This window comes from Phocoena sinus, chromosome 18, assembly GCF_008692025.1.
Source record: "Phocoena sinus isolate mPhoSin1 chromosome 18, mPhoSin1.pri, whole genome shotgun sequence".
NCBI lineage: Eukaryota > Metazoa > Chordata > Mammalia > Artiodactyla > Phocoenidae > Phocoena > Phocoena sinus.
The window spans coordinates 490,325-518,086 of NC_045780.1; the positions used below are offsets into that span (position 1 = coordinate 490,325).

The window sequence follows — 27,762 nt, forward strand, 5'->3', positions numbered from 1 at the left end:
TAAGAAAAGAACATAAATGTTTTCTGACAACTGGATGTTCTCCTTTTAAGCTGGGCCAGTTAAGACAGGTGCTTTAACCTCTCAGATCGTGCTTTCTCACCAGTAACATGGGTATAATGATTAGCTCAAAGGATCTGACAATCAAATTATCAGATAAGCACAGTATCTAACAGTCATGAGGAGCACTATCAACTTAAAACAGAACGACCATTTTACATCTTCCAAATTACTTCCTTTAAGTTGCTAATATCCAGGGTTCCTGAAATTTCACTAAAGTTTATATATTTGTATACTGCCATGATAATATTCTTCTGGAGGAAAATATTACCCAAAAAACAGGTAACCTGAGGTGCTTTTTATCCTTTAACCCAGTAAATCACACTCATAGGAATTTTTCTTATAAAAATAATCCAGGGAATTCCCTGGCAGTCCAGTGGTTAGGACTTGGTGCTTTCACTGCAGGGGCCCAGGTTCAACCCTGCCAGGAAACTAAGATCCTACAAGTCACACACGGCCAAAAAAAAAAAAAAAAAATCCAAAGGCATCCACAGACATAAAGTATCAGCTGCAGCACTACTCACTAACAGACCAAATAACATTTAAAACTGTGTACCTAACAAACACAAAAGACGTAAAACTGTATCTATAATTGCAGTATATCATAATCACGAGTATACAGCAAAAAGGGAATAGAGGGGAATATGGACAAATTTTAAGTCTGATTTGCTAGACTGTAGGAAAGTGTTCTCTCAATGTAATATCCTTCAAGTCATGAAGACTAAACATATGCTCTCTGATCTAACACAGCTCCTTCCTAGAAATGTAAGAACTGAATCTATAGATTGAAAGGGCACATCTGGTCCCAAGAAAAGTATGATGGTGTGCAATAAGATACATCTGGAATATAAGACTGGACAGATGGAAAGATGTAATAAAACAAGTATAGTAGAATGTTAGTAACAAAATCTAAGTATTAAATACCTTAAAATTCTTTCAACTTTTTTTTTTTTTTTTTGGCCACACCATGCAGCTTGTGGGATCTGTTCCCCAACCAGGGATCCAACACATGCCCTCTGCAATGGAAGTGCAGAGTCCTAACAACTGGACCCCCAGGGATTTCCCCTCTTTCAACATTTTTATGTTTAAAATTTCTCATAACAAAATGTTTGGGCGGAAAACATATCCTGGATAAGTTACTGAACCTTAAAAGAATTCACATGGAAGCCTGTTAAAAGGATCAAGTCACAAGGGAAAAAAATCCAGGTTTGTCTCAGACTTTCCCACAGAAACATACTATCAAGTACTTAAGAAAGGGGAGAAAGAAGCATGAATTTTACGCCATTCAAGAGAGGATTTAAAGTATAAGATCATGAGGACTTCTCTGGTGGCGCAATGGTTAAGAATCCGCCTGCCAATGCAGGGGACACGGGCTTGAGCCCTGGTCCGGGAAGACCCCACATGCCGCGGAGCAACTAAGCCTGTACGCCACAACTACTGAGCCTACGCTCTAGAGCCCACAAGCCGCAACTACTGAAGCCTGCATGCCTAGAGCCCATGCTCGGCAACAAGGGAAGCAACCGCAGTTGAGAAGCTCGTGCACCGCAACAAAGAGTAGCCCCCACTAGCAGCAACTAGAGAAAGCCGCGCGCAGCAAGGAAGACCCTACGCAGCCAAAAATAAATTAATTTTTTTTAAAAGTACAAGACCATGGATGTTTTAGAAGATGCAGGAACACTGTTTCTGTGAACCTTCTGACAGAAGTCACGAGGATAAACATCAGAGAATCAAGTGATGAACAGAAAAGTCATGACTCAACATATTTAAAATAGGGCTGAGAGAATTATGTGAGAAACATGTGAGAACTACGGTTAAGGAACATTAAAAAGAAAACAGGGTCTCAAAGACACATTTGCACTTCCACTGTCTGTTGCACTATTCACAATAGCTAAGGTAATGGAAACAAACTAATGTCTATCAACAAATGAATGGATAAAGATGTAGTTGTGTACATACAGATACATAATGTACACACACAAAAAATGTGATATACAGAAATATAGACACACACATTGGAATATTATTCAACCATCAGAAAAGGAAATCCTGGGCTTCCCTGGTGGCGCAGTGGTTGAGAGCCCGCCTGCCGCTGCAGGGGACACGGGTTCGTGCCCCGGTCCGGGAGGATCCCACATGCCGCAGAGCGGCTGGGCCCAAGAGCCATGGCAGTTGAGCCTGCGCGTTCGGAGCCTGTGCTCCACAACGGGAGAGGCCACAACAGTGAGAGGCCCACGTACCACAAAGAAAAAAAAAAAAACAGATAGTGAAGCAAAAAAATAACCTGTATTAAGTATAATGGGATTTGGATCTAGAAAGGACTACATAAACAGCAGTAAAATAGAAATGAAGCAACTGTTAAAAGGAACTGGTGTGTCAGTAAGAATCAACATTTACAAAAATTTGCTAAGATATATACATATTGACTGCAACACTGTTTTTACTAACAAGCTGGAAAGAGAACTAGACATCAATTAAAAGAGGATAAGCAGGGCTTCCCTGGTGGCACAGTGGTTGAGAGTCCGCCTGCCGATGCAGGGGACATGGGCTCGTGCCCCGGTCCGGGAAGATCCCGCATGCCGCGGAGCGGCTGGGCCCATGAGCCATGGCCGCTGAGCCTGCGTGTCCAGAGCCTGTGCTCCACAATGGGAGAGGCCACAACAGTGAGAGGCCCGCGTACCGCAAAAAAAAAAAGGATGAGCAAAACTAATTATAGCCATTTAACAGAGTATCATTAAGCCATTTAAAAAATGAAGCAGATCTATACGTACACACTTATACAGAAAGTATAAGAGCAAGGAGCAAAAAAGATCTTCTTGGTTATAAATAAATACACACACACACACACATCTACTGACATATGCATGATTTTTTTTCATTAAAGGATACAGAAGAAACAGTGACTCCTATAAGAAAGCAGAAGGCGGGGCCAGGGAAAAGGACAGTTTTCTGTGCTGTCTGAGCTTTCCATTTCCAAGATAGGTCAACTAGAGAGCCCTGTGTCTCTGCAGAGCCAAAGAACTAAGATTACTTCAAGTTGCTCCCCAACCTGAATACACCCTTAGAAGCGCTCGATAAAATATAAAATTGTAGAACAAAAGAGAAGATTGTAAATTTTTTTTTTTTAAACAAACTAACACTGAAACGAATTTATCACCTGCAGACTTTTGCTGAAATACAGCATGCACTTCAGGAGAAGTAAACCCAGAAGCAAGGACTAAGATACAATAAGCAATGTGCTTTTCTAATATTATAAACCAAAAACTGTTAACATGGGTTATAAATAAGCACACAAAAAGCAATAAAATGAAAGCTCATAGGAAATAACTACAAAATTACTCTGCTTCGAAAGTCAAAACTCCCTTAGGGGTGAGGCAAAGTTTTCTAAGAGCTCACAAGAGCTCTACGAGGCCTAAAGAAATGTTGTTCTTTGTCATCACTACATCCTCAGTACCTCACATGGTGTCTTCTACAACCAACATTCAATATGGGTTCAAGTAATGACTGTTACACTACTGCCTGTTAGTAGCAGCAACAAATATCTTTCAGCACAAATGTTTACACATCTGATCAATGTTTTTTCCTAACTATGGCATGACCATAGAGAGCAGGAAAATAAAGTGGCAAAGTGCATGTCAGGCTAAGAGCTGAGAACAATTCATACTGGACAGAAGTGCAGGAGCAACCATGAGGCCTGGGAAATTAAAATTTTTTTAATTTCCCAGTAGATTCTGGTGTGTAGCCGATTTTTTTTTTTTTTTTTGGCCATGAGGGGCAGCATGAGGGATCTTAGTTCCCCGACCAGGTATTGAACCCGGGCCCCCTGTAGTGGAAGAGCAGAGTCTTAACCACTGGACCACCAGGGAAGTCCCTGGCCAAATTTTTGAATCATAAAATCTAAGGCTGGATAAACTTGAAGCTCTCTCTTCCAGGTCTAAGCAGCCTATGATTCTAAAACTTTATCTTAGATAACAATTTTCAAATTTCTGCAAGAGACCTAGTATAAACGTAACTAGTTTAAACATATTAGTATATGATATGAATGACTTCAATTTTATTAGAAAAAGAGTATTTTACAGTTTATAGAAACGCTAGGTTTAGGGTCCAAATGAAACCAGAAATGTCTGACTAGTTTCTAGCGTTTGCTGAGTTTGTTTTAACTTATTTGGCATCAACGCAGTTATTCAGTGACTTGACCGTAATTGCTCAATAAACATTTACTGAACAGTTTAAAAAAAAAAAAGAAAAAAAAACTAACCTGGATTTTATCTAAAAGGAAATGAGAATCTACCAAAAAGATTTAGAGATGAATGATGATCAAATTTTCACCTTTTAAAGAAATACTGGCTCTAGTATAAAGAATACTTTAGGGACTTCCCTGGTGGCACAATGGTTAAGAATCCGCCTGCCAATGCAGCAACTACTGAGCCTGCGCTCTAGAGCCCGCAAGCCACAACTACTGAGCCCATGTGCCACAACTACCGAAGCCCGCGTGCCTAGAGCCCGTGCTCCGCAACAAGAGAAGCCACCGCAGTGAGAAGCCCACGCACCACAATGAAGAGTAGCCCCCACTCATCACAACGAGGGAAAGCCCACGTGCGGCAACGAAGACCCAACGCAGCCATAAATAAATAAATAAATAAATTTATTTTTTTAAAAAAAGAAGTCTGCTGCAGAAATTGGGCAGCTGTCTGTGGCGCCATGACCTCTGGGGGCAGTCAAGAGAAGGTACATAGAACTTTACTGAAGTGCTAAGTTAAAAAAACAAGTGCAAAAAATTTAAGAGCAAAATAGAAAGCAATCAGATGCTTTATTTTAAGAAATACAAAATTTGGGGAATTCCCTGGGGATCCAGTGGTTAGGACTGCGTGCTTCCACTGCAGGGGGCACCGGCTGGATCCCCGGTCAGGGAACGAAGATCCCACAAGCTGCACATCATGGCCAAAATAAATAAATAAATAATTTTTTAAAAAAGAAATCCAAAATTTTACAGATAATGGAAAAGATGAGTAATAGGAAGAACCAGAAAAAGTTATTTGGAGAATTAACAGGAAAGAAGAAAGGGTAGAGATAAACAATATAGACAGGGATATAAAGAAACCTAGAAACAGGAATGGGAAGAAGTAAGCTTCTGAGATATATTTAAGCAGCTTGACATGTTAGGTATCTGACCAATGAATGCGAGTAAATGTTATGTTATGTATAACACCTGTTATGAGTGCTCTTAAAAATTCAGTTAGCTCTGCCTCAAGTGTTTAAAATGTTCTTGCCAAACACTCAGAATTTAGTATTCCTGAATTCCCATACCCAACAGCACACATGAATCTTTTTCATCTCTGCCAAGGAATATCCATCTGTAAATCTTCCGACATGTAGTAAGAATCTTAAATAGCCAGCATTTGCCATAATTCTTCTTTCCACCAAACAAAATCTTGATATGTGACTTTATGCCACAACTACATACCAAGAATCACCTCACTGGGCTTCTCTTTGCCAGCAGAAGCATGTACTCACTTCTGGCAAAAGTTAACAACCTTAATCACCTCCAACAATACTATTTATGTAGGTAACTTATTTTTAGTAAGTTTTTTTTCCTAAGGAAGTTCTCTCAGAAAAGTGAAATGTTTCTTTCTACCATTTTCAGTTTCAACTGTCTCTAAACCCCTAACTAGCGACTTAGTAATAGGTGTCAACGGGGACACCTACACGGAAACGCGTCTTACCTTGCCGCATGAGCATCAGCTGGTGCTCGTGCCGGGCCGCTTCCATTTCCGCCTCCAGTTTCTCTTTGGCTTCTCGGATGTTTCTATCAACCTGCTCACGCTGCTGCTTCTCCATTTCATCCAGAGCCTTCCAGCGAGATGCATACTCAAATTCAAATGTCCCAGGCTGAGCAAAACGTGGCGGCTGTTCTCTTTCCCTAAGTTTACAAGGAAAGACACACAGAAATGTTATGTTTCAAAGGTAAAATGACATGTAAGAACAACGAACACTACCATTCACTGAGCTATTACAATGTTCATGGCACTGTTGACAAGTACCCTCCATGAAATATATCACGGCAACATTGTCAAGCAGGTTTTAACAAGCCTAAGTTTGAGAAACTGCCCAAAGATGCCCAACTAATTAGTAAGGGCACCAGGATTCAAACCTAGGCAATCTGATGCTACAATCTACACTCCCCTAATTAACAACTCCAATAAGGCCTTCCTGGTTTTCACTCAACAATTTTATATAAGGTAGTCTGCAACATATGACCCAAATGTCCCTTAAGTTAATTGGCTGAAGTCAGATTTTTCTCTCTAAAAGTATAACTTTTAGGGATAGTAATACAAGCAGATACAGTTAACTGTTATGTACCAGGTTCATTGGCTAGGCCAAAAACTGTAGGCCTAATTTACTAAAACTGTCTTAATATTTGTTTGCCTTGCTAGACTATAAACTCATTGAGTACATGAAATTTCTGTTAACCACTGTAACTAAGTACGTAGTACATATCTAGCACATTGTACACATTTAGTATTTATTTCTTTGAATGAATAAATGACCGAAAAAATTTAAGACCTGTGAATGTACCTGACAGTCAAAGAAATTCTTCAGTTATTCAAAAGTACTGATAAGAACATAATTCTCACTCATCAATAAAAGTACAGATGGCATGCAATCACAAATTTTAACTTTTATTTTGGGGTGGGGAGGGGAAGATGGTGGATGGGACAAAGTTGGGAGATAAAGGGAGAGGTTGTCACAGAGGGAAAATGTAGTGACAAGAAACAGCTGTGGGACTTCCCTGGTGGCGCAGTGGTGAAGAATCCTCCTGCCAATGCAGGGAACATGGGATGGAGCCCTGGTCCAGGAAGACCCCACGTGCCGTGGAACAACTAAGTCCATGCGCCACAGCTACTGAGCCTGCGCTCTAGAGCCTGCAAGCCACAACTAGTGAAGTCCACGCGCCTAGAGCCCGTGCTACGCAACACAAAAAGCCACCGCCATGGAAGCCTGCATACTGCAACGAAGAGCAGCCCCCCGCTGGCCGCAACTAGAGAAAGCCCACGTGCAGCAACAAAGAACCAACGCAGCCAAAGATAAGTAACTAAATTTATTTTAAAAATAATAATAATAGGCACCCATATTTGTCATTTAAATCAACTACAAGGAAAAACATCCATCTGCACTAAAATCAAGGAATGCTCATTAAAACATGCATAAAATGTCATCTTGAGCCTACACTATCATATCTTAACATCGTAACATCCATCTTCTGTCAGGACAAAGAAAAATACTTTTATACACACACTCATAAGTATAAATTGGTATAGTATTTGGGGAGAACCATCTGGCAGTATTAATCACAGTTAAATATGCATAGCCTTTGATCTAAGCCATCATACCTCACTTTCTTGGTTTTAAATGGTATTTCTCACTACTTAATATGTTTTATAATCTTTGGTTCATTAATTATTGTATAGCCCCGCCATGAGAAACGTAAGCACTGTGAGGGCAAAAACAGTTCTAAGTTGCACTGGCAGGAACAAGAACAGTGCCTAGCACAAAGGCATTCCAATATTTGTTGAACTCATGCATGCAAATATTACAGGTTTTTTGTTTCTTTCTTTTGGGCCACTCCATTCAGCATGTGGGATCTTAGTTCCCCAACCAGAGATGATCAAACCCACACCTCCTGCTTTGCAAGCACAGAGTCTTAACCACTGGACCGCCAGGGAAGTCCATTACAGTTTTATTTACTATAATAAATGAGTGACTGGTTAAGAACAATACAACATATTCATACAGGCAACTTACGCAAAAATATCTGAATCACACTGAGTGAAAAGTAACTGAAAAAGAATAACATATAACATTTTGAAAACAGGCTATTTTTATTTTTCATCTTTAAGAAAAATTCTTAACTCTTTGCCAAGTTACTTAACTAGAACCATCTCCACTCCACCCCTGCCAAAATGTCTCCTAACTCACGGCACTTCCCTGGTGGTCCAGTGGTTAAGACTCCACCTTGCAGTGCAGGGGACGCCGGTTCGATCCCTGGTTGGGGAACTAGGATACCACATGCCGCGGGGCAAGAAGCCCACGTGCCACAACTAGAGAGCCCACACACTCTGGAGCCCACGCACCACAATTATAAAGAAGCCTGCACACCGCAACAAGACCCGATGTGCCACTACTAAGACCCAAGCAGCCATAAATAAATAAATAAATAAATATTTCAAAAAGTCTCCTAACTCTTAATTCATAATACACCTGAAGCATACTAAATACAGAAATTTTCATATCTAAAATTCTTTGTTGGGGCTTCCCCGGTGGTGCAGTGGATAAGACTCCGTGCTCTCAATGCAGGGGGCCCAGTTTCAATCCCTGGTCAGGGAACTAGATCCCACATGCATGCCACAACTAAGAGTTCACATGCCACAACTAAGGAGCCCACATGACGTAACTAAGGAGCTGCCGAGAAGCAACTAAAAGAGCCCATGAGCCGCAACTAAGGAGCCCACCTGCCACAACTAAGAGCCGGTGCAACCAAATAAATAATAAATAAATACCAAAAAAAGAAAATTCAGGGCTTCTCTGGTGGCACAGTGGTTGAGAGTCTGCCTGCTGATGCAGGGAACGCGGGTTCGTGCCCCGGTCCGGGAAGATCCCACATGCCGCGGAGCGGCTGGGCCCATGAGCCATGGCCACTGAGCCTGTGCGTCTGGAGCCTGTGCTCCGCGACAGGAGAGGCCACAACAGTGAGAGGCCCGTGTACCGCAAAAAAAAAAAAAAAAAAATCATTGTTTCTCTGGCATAAATACTACTGACAGTATCCTCTTACCTACCCCATCCATGCCCCAGTTGTAAAAGTTGAGACTTCGAAGTCAAGTTAACATTTTACCAATATACACAAGAAAACTAGCATTCCATGTAGACCAGCCCACTCTAGTAACCAGATTGTATGACTGAACAGCACACCTTATAATCCAACAATACTCGATTACAAATGTGAAGTAATAAATACCCTTGAGAGCACAGATCTAAATTATCTTTGTTAGTAAAATCTTACTTATGATACTGCTGAGTTTTCTGCATTAGCTTCTCTGGCAAGCCATCTTCATCATCAAACTGCTCCATGGGCTCCACAATGACTGGACGAGGGGTCCTGGACAGGTACAAAGCATTAATAAGAATTAATACAGTATCAAGAATTAACGTCCTCCTAGAAATCTTTTATAGTAACTCCAAGATACATACTTGGAAAATTTCTTTCCTGAGTAAAATGTCTGAAATCAGTCAAAAACACTGGCTGCACAGACACAGGTGAATGTCCAAGTCAAAAATCAGTGTTTATTTTTAGAGCATGGAGTCTATTCAAGGTGACAGAAAAATACATCAACCACGAACCTGCGTGAGCACCGCAGTTAACTTTTACAAAGCACAATGCAGAAGAGCGAGTACCTGACTCTCATCCTGTGTGTGTCGTCCTCATCCCCCCAACCCCATCACCTCAAATTCCCACCACTGCCCACCTGTCAGCCTCCCTCTGTGTCCAACCAGTCTTGTAAAGAAAAGTCTTTCTAAAACCCAAAATGAGACCTAAAAGATTATCAGCCAAGAAAAAGGGAACGAGGCGGGGCCAGAAGCAACACATGCAAGGAGGAAACGGGGTGGGGGGACAAGAAGAGTGGATGATGACACAGATCTGACCTGGAAACCCTCCTTTATTGTTTTCCAAAGGAAGGGAAAGCTCACTGAGGAAAGACAAGAAAGAAAAGTAACTGCAGTAGATGATATACTGATATTAAAACTTTCCTTGCTATCAGTCTCTCACCACGCAAACAGACTAAAATCTATTTATACTGCCTTCTGAACAGAGATGCTTCAGAGAGAAAAAAGTCACGGTTAATTTTTGAGGTGTTAAGAGACGAGCTAGAGAGGTGAAGGGGCTTCCGCAGTTCAGAATGCTTCCCTAGTTCAGAAGGCTTCCCTTTACAAATAAATAAAGGTCCAGAGATTAAGAGACTAGATCCTCCACTGTAGGGAAAGGAAAGATATAAATCCGTTATTTATAAAGTTATTCCTGGGCTAATGAAGACATTTTAGAGAGAAAATGAATTAGAAGCAGATGTGGAATACCTTGGGGTGATGAAGACAGTGAGATTAGAAACCTCAGATAAAATGCGTGGGAACCCAAAAGAAAAGGGATTCACAGGCCTCATTTTCCAGGGTGAGATCTCGTGTCCAACATGTAAAAACAGAAACATAAGAAAGAATAAGTAAACACAGCCTCCAAGAGTACACATAACCCAGTGAGGTGTGAGAAAGCAGCCAAGAATTCCTGAACCCACCCAGCCCATAGGACGATCTAGTATTCTAAGAGCACCCAAAGGGGCCCAGGGACAAAATGAAGAAGATGCACTATATGGACCACTTAACCACTGGAAGCCTTGGCAGGGCCACAAACATTCGAAGAGTAATAGAGCCAGGTAAGAACTACACCTGAACCGAGGCCAGCAACGACTGAAACCTGCACCCTCCACTTCAACACCACAAGGCCACCACCACCCCAGAGAAAAATCAGAAGAGACCTCAAGAGGAAAATGTACTGGGGCTTCCCCTGTGGCACAGTGGTTAAGAATCCACCTACCAATGCAGGGGACATGGGATCGAGCCCTGGTCTGGGAAGATCCCACGTGCCACGGAGCAACTAGGCCCTTGCACCCCAACTACTGAGCCTGTGAGCCACAATTACTGAGCCCGCATGCCACAACTACTGAGCCTGCGCTCTAGGGCCTGCCTGCGAGCCACAACTACTGAGCCCACATGCCACAACTACTTAAGTCCACATGCCTAGAACCTGTGCTCCGCAACAAAAGAAGCCACCACAATGAGAAGCCTGCGCACCACAACGAACAGTAGCCCCTGCTCACCGCAACTAGAGAAAGCCCACAGGCAACAACGAAGACCCAACGCAGCCAAAAACAAATAAATAAAATTTAAAAAAATAATAATGCCAATGTCATAACACTGACATTTTTGTCATTTGGGGAGCTAAAACAGATAAAAGGAAATAACAGATGTAAATAAATTCAATGTGTGATCTTTGATTGCAAAAAATAAGTTATAAAACACATTACTAGGCAATGGGGAAACATAATATTCAATTAAAATTAAACTTTAATATTCAATATTAAATATTGGATAAACATTGTTTCCTCAGTGTGACAATTATATTGTGGCTTTATTCACAGAAGATACATGCCAAGTACTGTAATCAGGGGTCAAGTATGTTATCCACTGCTGACTCTTAAATGAATTAGCAAAGAAAAAAACAAATTTGTACATATAGTGAAAAAACTATGACAAAATGCTAACAATCAGTGAGTGTAGATAACATTTATATTAACATTAAAGGATTGTTTTAAAGGGAAAATATCTTTCTCTAAACTGAAATTAAAACATACACTTTTTCCTCCTTCTAAGGAAGCAACTCCAACATCATCTTTAGGGTATCAGTTGGAAAATAGTAAGAACAGACCACTATATCTTCATTGAAGTTAACCTGAAATGATCTTTAAAAAAACAAACCAAAAAAAAAAAGGGAAAGGGAAAAAAATTTGAAAAGTGAGCACCTATCATTATGCCTCCTCAATTCCTGTGAGCTCCAGGCATGAGCACCTCTGCTGCTCTAGGTGTGATTCCAATGTTTAAAGATGTGGACATACCTTTATTATCATAGGTGAAGCTTTTTAATTTCCCCTTTTTTCTATTTTTCTGCCTCTTTTGTAATTTCAAAACAGCATAGACATATAATTTACACATACTTTTGCTTACTGTGTGGTAATCATTATATATACTGTGTACAAGGTCATTTACCTAAAGGCATGTGTGGTATACAACATTTTATGACAATTTAAAGGTATTTTCAAGAGAAATTTTGATTACACAAGATGTCTACATTTAGAAACTAAATCCCTGTGATACCACTCCTATAAATCACTTGTATTACCTCAGATATCTGAGATACAGTCAGTCCATCAGTAAATATTTGATTACCTAACAGGTACCAAGACTGCAGTTGGGGCTAGGGATACAATGATAAACAATCCCTGAAAGTCTTCTAAGAGACCCACCCCCTCCAAAAAAATGAGTAAACAAAAGAACCATTTTAAGACCTAAGAAGAAAAAACGATGCTGTCAGAAAGAATAACAGAGGCGCCACTTTAGATAACGCAGTCCAGAAAATCCTCTCCATAAAGCGACCCTTCAGCTGAGACCAACTATTCAAACAGCAGGGAGAAGAGCATCCTGAGCTCCATGAGAATGTTTAACAACAAAGGACCTGAGTAAGGAGAGTCTACAGAAAGAAGAAAACACTCCACCTGCAGCACAGTATAAGAACCAAGGGAGGGCTTCCCTGGTGGCGCAGTGGTTGAAGAGTCCGCCTGCCAATGCAGGGGACACGGGTTCGTGCCCCAGTCCAGGAGGATCCCACATGCCGCGGAGCGGCTGGGCCGGTGAGCCATGGCCGCTGAGCCTGCAAGTCCGGAGCCTGTGCTCCGCAACGGGAGAGGCCACAGCACTGAGAGGCCCGAACACCGCAAAAAAAAAAAAAAAAAAAAAAAAAAAAAAAAAAAGGCAAGGGAGAGACTTCCCTTGTGGCACAGTGGTTACGAATCCACCTGCTGATGCAGGGAACGTGGGTTTGATCCACGGTCTGGAAGATAAGATCCCACATGCCGCAGAGCAACTAGGCCTGTGTGCCACAACTACTGAGCCCACGCGCCTAGAGCCTCTACTCCGCAAGAAGAGAAGCCACAGCAAAGAGAAGCCCACGCACCACAATGAAGAGTAGCCCCGGCTCGCCGCAACTAAAGAAAGCCCGTGCGCCCCAACGAAGACCCAATGCAGCCATAAATAAATAAGTTTACTTAAAAGAAAAAAAAAGAAGCAAGGGATTTGGCATCAGACTAAACTCTACCATTTATCTGCTGTGCAATCTTAAGCAAACTACTTAACATCTCTGGGCCAATTTTCTCACCTGAAAAATGGAACAAATAATAACCAGTGTTGTTCTGGAAATCCATGAAATAAGACACATAAAATGTTCAACACCTTGCCCATTCCCTCAAAATTGTTATAAATTATTCTAAAAGCTACCCGTAAGAATTAAATATTTACCAATGCCTGGCTATGACTTTAAAAAACAGCAATTAATCAAAGCCTGCAGTGGAAAAAACATACTAACCACACACCTTGCCTACTGCTTTAGTCCTTGCCTTCCTTCACTCTTTAAATAACTATTACAAGCTTACTATGTGGCCAAGAAATATTAGAATACAAATGTTAGGATTATAGTGTTAAGCCAGACAAAGTCCCTGCCCTAGTGGAGCTTATATTCTACCGCAGAGAAAGACATGCAACTTAACACTAAGTGCTATGGAGAAAAATAAATTGGAGAATAAAGCATCAGCCTATTTTAAGATAGAACAGTCAGCTTCCCTGAGAAGATAACATCTTAGCAAAATGTGAATAAAATGCAAGAGCAAGGCCCATGATGATCTGGAGAAAGAGCATCTCTAAGCAAAGGGAACAAGAGCCAAGTCCCTGAGAGAACAAGTTGGCAGAGCTGTAATTCATGCTACATCTGCTATAAAACAGCTTTAACACAAATGCTTAACTGTCAAAAACAAACTGAAAAATGCTTTACAAATCACCAAACGAAGCTCCTTGGGGCCAGGAAACAATTTTTTTACATTGTCTTTGTATCCAATTCCCCAAATCCTAAAATATTTGAACGATCCCAGTCAACAGCACAAGTGCCAGAGGTGGGCACAGTATCAGATAAAAGAAATCAATTCAGTAATCAACTAAGGAACTTTTACACCAAATTCAGTCTGAAGACTAAGTAAGAATGCATATCCAGAGCTTTCTTGTGGGCAAACTGAAAGGAAAGACATATTAATATGGCAACAGGTTTAATGACCATCATAATTACTTTAAAATATTTTTAAGTAAATGGAGAGATACATCACATTCGTAGATTGGAAAAGGTTGATAGAAGATGTTAATGTTCCCCAGAATGATCTGTAAACTCAAAGCAATTCCAATCAAAAGCCCAGCAGATTATAAACAGAAACTAACACACCACTGTAAAGCAATTATACTCCAATAAAGATGTTTAAAAAAAAAAAAAGGCCTAGCAGAATCCTTTTTAATTGACAAGCTGATTTTAAAACCAGTAAGGATATACAAGGAAATGATAATAACCAGAACAATTTTGCAAAAAGAATAAAGCTGGATGATACTATCTGACTTCAAAGCTTAGGGTAAGGCAATTAAGAAAGTATAGTACTGGTGTAATAGACATACTGATCAATTAAACAGAAAAAAGAGTACAGATTTTTTTTCCAGTTTTCCAAAACTCCAAAATCCAGTTTTCTATGATTTCCAAAGGGGAAATCATAATCTTTTCAATTAATGGTGCCAGAACACCCAGATATCTATGTTAAATAAATAAACTGTTACCTCCCATCATACTCAATACGAATCACAGGTTTAAATAAAAAGCTATAAAATTTCTCAAGAAAACATGAGAAAGCTTTGCTACCTGAGGAAAGGCAAAGATATCATACAAGGATTCAAAAAGAACAAAGCATGAAAGAAAATAAATTGATAAACTGGACTTCACCAAATATAAAAACTTCTGCCTTTGAAAACCACTATTTAAAAAATTAGAAAGCAAACCACAGACTGGGAGAAATAGTCTTAATACAGACCTGTACCCAGATCTGTTAATAATGTAAGACAAACAAGTCAATTAAAAAACAGACCAAAAATGTCAACAGACATTTCACAAAACACATAAAAAGAGCCAAAAAGCACATGAAAAGATGCTCATCATTGGTCATTAGGAAAATAAAATCTAAACCACAATGAGACACCACTACACTCACTACAATATCTAAAAGGCTGAAAATACGAAGTGCTGTTAAGGACATGATCAACTAGAACTCTCTCATCCATTGCTGGTGGGAATGTAAATAGGTACAAACATTCTGAAAACAGTTTGGCAGTTTCCTATAAAGCTGAACATATGGTCATTTCCTCCTAAGTATTACCCAAGCCACATGAAAGCATAATGTTCACAAGAAGCTTTGTACACAGATGTTCATAACAGCTTTATTCACAATGGCCAGTAGTTGGAAGCAACTTGAACATCCACCCACATGTCACCGGACAAAGTTGTAACTCGGCCATAAAAGGGAACAAAATACTGGTACAATGATATGGATGAAATCTCAAAAACACGCTAAGCAAAAGAAATCAGACATGAAAGAATACACACTATATAATTTCATTTCTATGAAATACAAGAAAAGACAAAACTAATTTATAATAACAGAAAGATCAAGAGCGGTCTAGGCAGAGATAAGAGGTGGGGAGTAACTGCAAAAGGACACAAAGGAACTTTTGTTGAATGCTGGAAATGTTCTATATCTTGACTGTGGTAGTAGGTTACATGACTACATATATACATTTTTAAAAACTCATTGAGCTCTACATGCAAAATTGGGTGCATTTTAACATATGTAAATTATACTTCAAAGTTGACCAAAATGTCATTCATTCATTAAATGTAACATTTTGCTTTGCACACAATAGACGTTCAGTAAATTGAACAAAAATTGTAGTACAAAACATTCCTGAGATTCATGTAGAACGGATCAGTACACTGAAGTCTGAATAAAGTAAGACTCCTGACGGTACATAAATATACCCTATTTGTATTCACTGAGTATTTATTCAACACCTACTTACCACATGCCAAGACAACATACAGAATGCACTGCAAAGAAAGAAGTGAGAACAGAGAGAAGCCCATGTGTAACTGTATAGAAGAATGACAAGACATTTAAACTCACGTTGTTAGCAAGAATGCCCCATCACCACATCTCTCCAGAGCCTTTCGTGCAGGAGGTTTTGCTGCAAATTCCACAAAGCCTTTTCCCGTAGCTCTACCACGGTCATCCACGACAACCACAGCTTTCTCTACTGGACCAAACTGGGAAAACGCTTGCTCTAGAAGCTCATTGGAGACAACCGGAGAGAGGTTCTTGACAGTTAAGGCTGCTCCATGTGTAGCAAAACGAATTCGGAGAGGTCTGCTCTTCAAAATGGTGCCATCCAGCTCTGCTTTTGCAATTTCAGCCAGTGTTCTGGACTCCTTTTTAGGAAGAAAAAAATCACCTTTTAAAAATTACAGTAACAAACAATTTTAAATAGTGGTTTGTTTCTAGGGAGGAGAGCTGGGCAGCTTTAGAAAATGACTGATAAGGTCATTCTGTTTTTGCGTCATTCAATGATGGTATCACATGCATTTTATTAATATTTTAAAGATAATTAATTTTAAACATTTTAAGTAGAAAGTTCCAACCTCAATGTCGTGTAAAAAGTCATCACTTAAAGATGATCTACTCATAAACAAATTGCCAACTATTAAATATTCAAAGTAATATCTTTTATCAATCTCCTACATGTATTAAAAGAAACACATAATTACTTTTTGAGACCGATTACCAGTTACTAGAAACTATTACTGAAAATATATTAATTCTCTACACACTCCATGTTTCTGATATTTGTATCTTAATAAAGCGTACCACCTCTCCAATGCCAGACAAATCCCTTTCCATTTTTATTTCCATTTCTTTTATATTATCTGTAAGAAAACTACTATCAGGTGTTATTAATCACCTCTTCTGAAATACTTTCATGGGCCACACATTTCTCACCATTACAGTGAGAGAAGCAAACACACATTCATGGGCTGTAAGAGTTCTCTCCCAAAAAAAGAGTTCTCTCCATTATACAGAAAAGTGCACATGCACTTATTATAAACTAGAAAATATGTTCATTGCTGAAACTACAAGTTAAGAGAACTTCCTTCTTGAAGAATTCAAAGCTGGTATAAAACAGGCATCTAAAACAACAAACTGGTAAACTTACTACAAGTATGTTCTTTTTGTGCTGTGAAAACTTCCCAGCAAAAACTGAAAGAGGCTTTATACGCATTTGTGAGAAAAGTACTATGTACTTTCTTATGAATAAGGTCACAATAGCTTTTTATTCAATCCCTAAAATGTTCACAACAGCTTTAAATGACAGCACTTAGGCAAAAATCTACCTACAGAACCAATTTTACAAAGACAAATGAACCTAACCTTTTGATAGATATTCAAAATAGCCATTTTGTTTATCACTCTTAACTTAGTAACAGTAGTAGTAGTACCAGCAAACATTTCACGAATATCTAACAAGGGATATGTCCTTTGCAGCTAAGATGTCATGTAATCCAGCAACTCTGAGAGGCAGATTTTAGTAACAGAGTCTTGAATTAAAATGCTGTCACACATATAACTGGGAATGGGAAGAAACGTGAGGACATTTCATGGGGTGATGATAACATCTTGATCTAAAATCATGAAACCATACACTTAAAATTTGTGCATTTCATTATATGTAGATTTCAAATACCTTAAAAAACAATATTGGACTCTAGCTAATGATAAGCATGCTGAAGTGTTTAAGAGTCATCGACTGATGGACGGATGGAGATAAGAAATACAGATATGTGAAAAAAATACAGCAAAATTTAACCATAGAATCTAGGTATTGAGTGTATGAATGTTCATTTTTATACTCTGAAATTATTCATAATAGTATGTTTGCGGGCAGGGGAATAGAGAGAGCCTGGAGGACTTTGTAAAAACTTTGTAAAACTGTCAAGTGTTTCTAGAGGGCATCTCCTGCTCAGATTCAGTCAGACATAGTGACAATGTCACGTATCTTCTTTTTTTCAGGATGAGCAAGAAATCTCCATTTTTATGTTAAATCAAGTACTTTTTTACTGTTGGCAACAAATTCAATTTTTAATACTTTCTGGCCAAATAAAATGGTTATGCTGTCTGGAATTTTCAATGCCACAGTCCATCTTCAAAGTTTATACTTTTTATGGTTTTAAATGGTTCTACATCAGGGTTCCCCCAACCTCAGCACTAGTGACATTAGAGGCAAGATACTTCTTACCGTGGAGGGCTGTCCCGTGCACGGTAGGATGTTTATGCTAGTAGAACCACTCCCCAGTTTGACAACCAAAAATGTCTCCAGACATTGCCAAATGTCCCCTGGGAAGCAAAACCACTCCATTTGAGAACCACTGCTCTAAACGTGCATCAGTGCATCAAAGTAACTGTAAAGTCAATTAAAATTATGTATTTGAAATGAACCAGATTTCTTTACTTCATAGCTCCCGATAATGACAATAAGATAACTTTTATTAAGTGGTTATTACATGCCAGCCATTCATTCCTCCCCCCATATATACACATATACACACAAGTGTGTGTGCACTATCTTTCATTATCCTTACCAACAATCTAACGAAGTGGGTTTTGTTACTATCCTCCCTTCGCATATGGGGAAACAGGCTTATTATAAAGGTTCAAGTACCTTGCCCAAGATCACACACAAATGCTGATTTCTATCTATACAAAATTCACAATCTCCATCAATACACCATAAATACAGCCTTCCAGCTGGTATCTCTGCATCACTGTTCATAAAACGTAAACTACAGGTTCTTAACTGAAAGGAATACAAAAAACAAAAAGAAACTGAAGTGACTACCCCAAGACAGAGACTGCTTCAACTAGGGCCTAATGATTTCCACTGGCTCCACTTTCACTTTCCAACAGCTCTTTCCAAAGCACAAGATCTTTTCCCCCACTGTTTACTAATGGTGAAAATTCCCCACCGCAAGAGTACTAATAAGTTAATAAGGAAATACACTGACACAAAATGAAAAAATCCTTGTAGTCATTCAGTAAAGTTGCTTAAGTAGCCTGCAGTACATTCATACTGTGAAACACAATGTGGTCCTTAAAAAGAATCTAGTGCCATGAAAAGATGTTGAAGATGTTTACATTAAATAAAAAACTCAAAGCACAATACAATGTGTATGGTACAATTTGATTTTTATGGAAAAATTACACAATGTTTAACAGTGATCATCTTTACTAAATGTACTAAGGTAGGGAAGATCTGCTAATGTTAGAATTGTAATTAACAGAATGTCTCTGAAAAAAAAGAAAAGAGAATGTCCCTGAAATAAAAGATGACTTCAAACTATATGCTGGGCAGGCCAGTTACATTCTCTGCTACGTCTCCTCTAATATCTTATAGATCTAATAACGATCTATAAGAAGCACATATCATGTCATAATTAAACATAAAAAAGCACCAGAGGAGGGGGTTTAGTCCCCAGTGACTGACTAAAAGTAAATTCAGTTGATTTTAATTCTTTAATTAGAACAATGGTTCTCAAACTTTAACAAGTATCAGAATAACATGGAAGGGTGGTTAAATCCCAAAATTGCTGGGCCCCAACCCCAAATTTTCTGATTCAGTAGATCAAGGGTGGGGCCCTAGAATTTGCTTTTCTAACAAATTCCCAGTTAACAATTTTTGAGATGGTTTAGGGTCAGCATTGGTATTATGAATGGCAGGGAAGATCATTTAAGTGGACTTCTGCTTACACTAGGAAGAGATCTGAAGTTACTGGACGGGGACCAACCACACTTTTGTGAATCACTGCTCCAGAAATCTGGTTTACTAAAGCTAAAAGTAGGGGAAAATAAAAGCAGAAACCAAGTTCCAGTCAAACTAATGACAGTTTTAACTACAGTAAGCTTGCTTTAAAATGAACTACAACTTTTCAGTAAATTTGTCCAATCTAAATTGTCAGTAACCATCCAAAACCTAAAAAGCAGCGTCTGGGTCTAAAATTCCACAAAATGTGCCCAAAATACACACAGTGTTTCTCATCGCTCATGTACCATGGACTCAACAATATGGGTTAGAACCTCACGAGTAGCTGCCACTTAAATTCTTTTCCCCACCATTACATACAAGGAATGCTGATCCTACACCATCTCAAAAATGTTGCCTCACCTCATCAATTAACTGGAAAACTACAATTAACTAGAAATAGATTAAATATTAACTACTGAACAAGTAAAAAGAATTCCTAAAAACACACATCAGATCAAATTATACCACTATTTTAGAGCCACTACACCACCAGTACACACTACAGCCACCATACGATTACTTATATTCAGATCAGGTATGCACTATGATTTTTCTAAGTAGAAGAAAATACATAACTCAGAAATATTTAAAGCTCTTAAATATACCTGTTAAACACAGAGTTCAGGTTAAACAGTAAAATTATCCAAGAAGTAAATCTCATAAACTAAATTCTAATTTCCAACTGACAAATTTTTAACATTCCTACACAAAAATTTAGGGTGATGGAGTCTAGGAGCATATCTCAAAGGAGCAGACAACAGCAGCCCTTCTCACCTCCTCATTTCATAATCCCACAGATAACTTTTTTAAAGAAAAGAAAAGCGAGGACCTGTATTTTCCAATATAGTAGCCACAAACCACATGTGGCTATTTAAATTAAGAATAAAAATACAGTGGGTGTGAAAAAGAATTAAAAATAAACATGGGGAGACTGAGAAAAAAATAAATAAATTACAAAAATAAATTAATTAAGAATAAATAAAATTTAAGAGTCAACTCCTCAGCCGCAATAGCCACATTGCAAGTGCTGGACACTCACATACGACCAGTGGCTGTTCTATTGGACAGTGCAGACACACTGAGGAAGGAAGAATTTTTAGTAGCTTTAAAATTAGGAAGGAAAAGGATTTTTCCACATCAAAAAAGAAATGTTTATTGGCTTACGTATAAGGCTTCCAGAACAGGGAAATTCAGCCTTACCATTCTTCCTCCAGAATATCAACTTCAAAATAGAACAAGATGGTGCCAGAGGCCAAAGATGGTTAAAATGTTAAATAACACCCTTCTGGAAAGTTTACTAAAAGTTGCCTATAACACGTTATTGTAGAAGCCTAAAAGCCTAACTTCCTTTATTTTAAGATAAGTTTTGGATTTACGTTAAAAATAATTTTAGCAAGTGAAAGGCTGTTTCTCTAATGTCCAAAGGATAATTAAACATACTTATAATTTCATGTTCAAAATGCCAATTATTAAACTTGAATTTTAAGAAAATGTCTAACCCTTCTCTTGAAGCCATTTAGATCTTCAAATGTTCTCCCTAATACTAGTGCCACTGAATTATAATCAGTTTTCTCTACATATTAAAATTTTGCCTTTGTCTACTCACGGAGAGAACTCGATTTTGAAAGTTTAAGTTCCAAAAGGAAAGCTTCGGGAAACTGCAATGAACATAAAATTTGAGGATCAAACTAGAAAGACAAAAGACACAAAACCCACTTATTTATATAAAGCGGCCTCCCTCTAAGAAAGATATTCTGTTGGGGAAAACAAAATCCATCTAAACATGAATTACATTAATGCTGCATAAGTAACACTGTGAACACAAAGCACATAGAAAAACCTAATAAAGTAGCTCTTTTGTCCTGTAAGTGTAAACTCTCACTGCTCAAATTTCTTTTAAAGATAATTAGGGAGGCATAGTTTATACATGATGTCGGAAAACCCATTAAGGTTTAGACTGAAAAGGGGTAAAATATGTGCTATTCTAGTATCACAATGTATAAGCGGGACATAAAATAGCAGTAAGTCCCCGTGGGAAGCACGAGGCACGAGCTGAGGAGAGGGGAGGAGAGGGGATACGAGGGGAGGGGAGACGAAGGGAGGGAGGGAGACGACGGGAGGGAGGGGAGGGGAGGCAAAGGGAGGGAAGGAGAGGGGAGAGGAGAGGAGGGGAGGGGAGGGAGACGAGGGGAGAGAGGGGAGGGAGACGAGGGGAGGGAGGGGAGGAGAGAGGAGAGGAGGGGAGGGGAGGGGAGGGAAGGAAGGGAGGAGAGGAAGGGAGGGAGAGGAAGGGAGGGAGAGGAAGGGAGGGAGAGGAAGGGAGGGAGAGGAAGGGAGGGGAGGGAAGGATGACCTCTCGGCCCTCGCGGCCCCGCGCCCCGCCCCCGGCCGCCCCTCACCAGGCGGATGAAGCCGAAGCCGCGGTCGCGGTTGATGAACACCTCGCTGGGCTCGCCGTAGCGCTCAAACAGCCGCTTGAAGTCGTCCTCGGTGATGTCCGTGGGCAGGTTCCCCACGAAGAGGCGGCAGCGCTGCGTGTACGTCTTCTCGCCCGGCTTGAGGAAGCTCTTGATGTCGATGGTGAAGCCGCCCTCCTCGGCCGGCCGGTCCTCGGCGGGCACGGCGGGCGCGGGCGGCTCGCCGGGAAGGGCGAGCGCCATGGCCGCCGGCTCGCCCTCGCCGGCCGCCGACTCTAGAGCGCGGAGGCGCGCCGGGTTCTTCTCGATGCGCACTTGCTTCAGGTTTCCTCTCAGCATCATCTTTGCGCGTGCCCCCCGGACCCGGCCTAGAGCTCGACCTGCGTGTCGATGTCCGCGCACGGAACCGGGGTCGGGAAGGACGCGCTCGGGTACGCCGCCAGCTCACCGCCCGCACTCACGCCCCGGCCGTTCGCCCAAGATGGCGCCGCCACAGCCGCGGTGGGAAGGAGAGACGCCGCCGAAGCCCCGCCCCTCCGCCGAAGCCGCGCCGGGGCCAACGCGCCTGCGTACTGCTGCGCCCACGGCACCCTGGTGGCGCGCGCATGCGCACCGTTGTGCGCGCGTCCCTGTTCGCAGCCTTCCCAGGGCTGAGAGGAAGGCAGATCCCTAGCACCGTAGGAGACAGTGATGTTGGAAGTTGCAGCAGTGTGTGAAAACGCAGTGATTCGGGAAATGTCCACATTCTCTTACATGCCAGCTCAATTTTCAATGACAGCAGAAAGTGAAAACTTGCAGATTTATACATAGCATTGAATAACGAGGTATTTCCCAGTAATTGAAACAAGTAAAAACACATTTCTGCCCTTTTCAAGAGCAAGCTTTTATTATATTTCCTAATGAAAAATCCAATTCTATAAAATAATTGTGATGTTGATTATTCACCTCAGAGAAGGACTCCGTGAACACCTATGGACCACACCCTAGGACAGGGTCATCAAACGTTTTCTTCAAAGCGCCAGATGGCAAATATTTTAAGATCTTCAAGCCATAATCTGAGTCGGCCAAACTACTCAGTTCTGTCCAGTACCGCTCCTGGCACGTGGTAGGTCTTCATTGGGTATTAAAAAGAAATGAATTCACAGTCACTTTACAAAACCGTTCAGTTTCTCGTGAACTTAAACAAATGCTTGATTTAGAACAGCAATCCCTCTCCTATTCATCCAACTGAAATGAAAACTTGTGTTCACTCAAAAACCTGTATGAAAATGTTCATACGGCTTTATCTGTAATCAACGAAAACTGGAAACAACCCAAATGTCCAAATGGTGGATAGTCTAACGGTGGTACATTCATGTAATAGAATATATTCAGCAGTAAAAAGGACTAAACTCCTGATAGATGCAATAATGTGACTCAACGGCTACATACCGAATATATGACATTCTGGAAAACTAGCTACAGAACACAGATCAGTGGTTGCCAGGAGCTGGGAGGTAGGGAGGGGTTGACTAAGTAGAGATACAGAGAAATTTTTGGAAAGATAAAAGTACATCTTGGGACTTCCCTGGCAGACCAGTGCTTAGGACTCCACGCTTTCATTGCCGTGGCCCCGGGGTCAATCCCTGGTTGGGGAACTGAGATCCTCCCCACCTCACTCAGAGCTGATATTGTCAAATTTATTAATTTCACCGAAAAAAAAGGCACAGTAAATAAAATTGGCTCACTATCCACACCAAATCAACCAACCTAATTCCATATGTAGCCACATGCGCTGCCTTCCCTCCCGTTACAATGAACGAATGGTCAAAAATCCCCTCTTAGGGCTTCCCTGGTGGCGCAGTGGTTGAGAGTCCGTCTGCCGATGCAGGGGACATGGGTTCGTGCCCCGGTCCGGGAGGATCCCACATGCCGCGGAGCGGCTGGGCCCGTGAGCCATGGCCGCTGAGCCTGCACGTCCGGAGCCTGTGCTCCGCAACAGGAGAGGCCACAGCAGTGAGAGGCCCGCGTACCGCAAAAAAAAAAAAAATCCCCTCTTAGGCCAAACCACTGGATGGCAGGTTTCAAGTGCTTCGCTTCTATAGTTACCTAATCCCCTTCCAAGTGATTAGTTACTTGATCTGTACTGAACTATTTCCATCAGCAAAAGAAACTGTTGATAAAACTTTCTTCTTGGAAAAAAAAAGGAAAGAAAAGGGAAAAACCTTCTCTACACCGCATGTCGTTCTTTAGCTACTATTTCTTTAGTCAAGAAAGAAAGAAAGGAAAGAAGAGTTGTCTGTTTTCTGTCTCGATTTGCTCATCCTTGATTTCTTCAGCCACACTGATCAGATGTCTATCCCACATTCCATCCCTCTGAAACCTCTCTTGTCACCATGGGCGACAGCTTCCACTTTGACCAGATGCAGCAGTCATATCACAGATCTTCCAGCAGCATTTGATGTTGTCGATCTGGGCCTGAGTTCTTTCATGTGTAATGTGGGAAGAATACCTTCTTTACAGAGTTACTGTGCCTGTTAAATGAACTGAAGTATAGTCTTTGGAAAATAATCTGGCATCATAAATACAAGTACTATTATCGATCGCTTCCCTCCTACATTTCTGAAACACTGTTCTACCTTGTGCACTACGATATTCCCTGATATTCTCACAGCCACCGGCCGCTCTCTCTGTCTTTCCTGGGAATCTTCACTTGAGAATGTTGGAGAACCACAAGTCCAAGTCCTCCTCTCCTCTTCTGCTACACTCATTCCCCAGGTCAGACCGTCCACACCAGGGTGCCTCAGAAGCATTGGAGCAGGTTTTTTAAACCTCAACACTATTGATATTTTGGGCCGAATAATCATTTATCGTGAGGAGATGTTTAGCAGCATCACTGGCTTCTACCGGTAGATGCCAGTAACACCCCACTCGCAGTGGTTACGAACCAAAATGTGCTGGGAATTATTCGAATTGCTTTACACTCACTCAATCATCACAACAGTCATTTAAGGTGTATACTATTAATATCATCTCTTTTTTTAAGACTTTACTTTTTGGAGCTGTTTTCAGTTCGCTGCAAAATTAATAGGAAGGTATAGAGATTTCCCATGCACTCCCTGCCCTACACCTGCACAGTCTCCCCACTATCAACATCCCCGCCACATGGGACGTTTGTTACACTTATTGACCCTACACTGACATGTCATCATCGCCCAGAGTCACGAGTTTACATTAGGGTCACTCTTGGTGGTGTACAGACTCTGTGGGTCTGAAAAAATGTATAATGATGTGTATCCAGCATTGTAGTATCCCACATAGTATTTTCACTGCCCTAAATCTCCTCTATTCTCCACTTATTCATCACTCTCCCCATCCAACCCCTGTTAACCCCTGATTTCTTTACTGTCCCCATAGCTTTGCCTTTCCAGATTATTTCTATGTAGCCTTTTCAGTCTGTCTTCTTTCACTAAATAATATGCATTTAAAGTATTCTAGGGCTTCCCTGGTGGTGCAGTGGTTGAGAATCTGCCTGCCAATGCAGGGGACATGGGTTCGAGCCCTGGTCTGGGAAGATCCCACATGCCGCGGAGCAACTAGGCCCGTAAGCCACAACTACTGAGCCTGCGCGTCTGGAGCTTGTGCTCCACAACAAGAGAGCCGCGACAGTGAGAGGCCCGCGCACCGCGATGAAGAGTGGCCCCTGCTCGCCGCAATTAGAGAAAGCCCACGCACAGAAATGAAGAGCCAACACAGCCAAAAATAAATAAATAAGTAAATAAATTTTAATAAAAATAAAAATAAAGTATTCTATGTCTTTTCCTGATCTTATAGATCACTTCTTTCTAGTGTTAAATAATATTACACTGTCTGGATTACAACAGTTTATCCATTCACCTACTGAAGGACAACTTGGTTGTTTCAGGTTTGGCAATTATGAATAAAGCTGCTATAAATATCTGCATCTGGGGCTTCGTTGGTGACGCAGTGGTTAAGAATCCACCTGCCAATGCAGGGGACACAGGTTCGAGCCCTGGTCTGGGAAAATCCCACATGCCGTGGAGCAACTAAGCCCGTGCGCAGTAGTTGAGAGTCCGCCTGCCGATGCAGGGGACACGGGTTCGTGCCCCGGTCCGGGAAGATCCCACATGTCGCGGAGCGGCTGGGCCCGTGAGCCATGGCCGCTGAGCCTGCGCGTCCGGAGCCTGTGCTCTGCAATGGGAGAGGCCACAACAGTGAGAGGCCCGCGTACCGCAAAAAATAAATAAATAAATAAGAGATCTGTAGTTTTCCTCATATAGATCTTGTAGATAAATTGTTACATTTATATCTAAGTATTCTAAGTATTCATTTGTTTTGGGTGGCAATGTAAGTGGTATTGTGTTTGTAATTTCAAAGTCCACATATTCATTGCTGGTGTGTAAAAACATTACTGACTTTTGTGTATTAACCTTGTATCCTGAAATCATCCATTTACTTTTTTTTTTTTGGCCATACCACGCGGCTTGTGGGGTCTTAGTTCCCTGACCAGGGATAGAACCCGAGCCCCCTGCATTGACAGCATGGTCTTAACCACTGGACCGCCAGGGAAATCTCCCCCCTCCATTTACTTTTAATCTATATATGCCTTTATACATTTTTTTACATTTTTTTATTTTATTTTATTTTTGGCTGCATCTGGTCTTAGTTGCAGCACACGGGATCTTCACTGAGGCATATGGGATCTTCCCTTGTGGTGCACGGGCTCTTTGTTGTGGCATACGGGCGTCTCTCTACTTATGGTGTGCAGGCTCCAGAGCACGTGAGCTCTGTAGTTTGCAGCACGCTGACTCTCTAGTTGAGGCACACGAGCTCAGTAGTTGTGGCGCACGGGCTTAGTTGCCCCACGGCATGTGGGATCTTAGTTCCCCGACCAGGGATCAAACCTGCGTCCCCTGCAGTGTAAGGCAGATTCTTTACCACTGGACCACCAGGGAAGTCCCTATACTTTTATATTTAAAGTGGGTTTCTTATACACAACATAGAATTGGGTCTTGTTTTTTGATCAACCCTGTCTTTTAATTGGTAATCTCTGTCTTTTAATTGGTGCACTTATATCAATGATGTTCAAAGTGATTACTGATATAGTTTGATTAATATATACCATATTTGTTATCATTTTTCATTTGTTGCCCTAGCTCTTTGTTCCTATATTTATACTTTTTAATTGAAATATAGCTGATTTACAATGTTATGTTAATTACTGCTGTACAGCAATATGACTTAATTATACATATAATACATTCATTTTCATTCTTTCCCATTATGGTTTATCATTCTCCTATTTTTGTAGACCACACTTTCTGCCTTCTGTAGTCTTAACTAAGCATTTTATAATTTAATTTTCCCTCCTTCTTAGCATATCAGTTGTACTTATTTTTCTACTTTTTTAAGTGGTTGCCCTACAGTTTGCAATGTACATTTATTTACAACTAATCCAAGACCACTTTCAAATAACACTGATAACTTCACAGGTAGTGTATTTTGTAATCGTAAAATAATCCTGATTCCTCCCTCTCATCCCTTGTATCATTTCAGTCATTCATTTCATCCATATACAAGCCTATATATGTATAATTTAATATATTGTTTCTATTATTATCTTGAACAAAGTTATCTGTTAGATCAA

At 40.7% G+C, this 27,762-nt stretch overlaps 1 protein-coding gene across 1 annotated transcript in view; it reads right to left on the minus strand.

Annotated features, from left to right (window-relative positions):
- The window catches only part of PSPC1 (paraspeckle component 1), a 58,947-nt gene extending 36,328 nt beyond the window's left edge, over positions 1–22,619 (minus strand). Inside the window, exons 1-4 of the mRNA XM_032610973.1 lie at positions 22,098–22,619; positions 15,972–16,273; positions 9,113–9,208; positions 5,778–5,974 (exon numbers count right to left, since the gene is read on the minus strand). Of these exons, the coding sequence (XP_032466864.1) occupies positions 5,778–5,974; positions 9,113–9,208; positions 15,972–16,273; positions 22,098–22,457 (955 nt within the window). The 5' untranslated portion in view covers positions 22,458–22,619. The remainder of the gene's footprint in view (positions 1–5,777; positions 5,975–9,112; positions 9,209–15,971; positions 16,274–22,097) is intronic.
- Between the last annotated feature and the right edge of the window lie 5,143 nt (positions 22,620–27,762).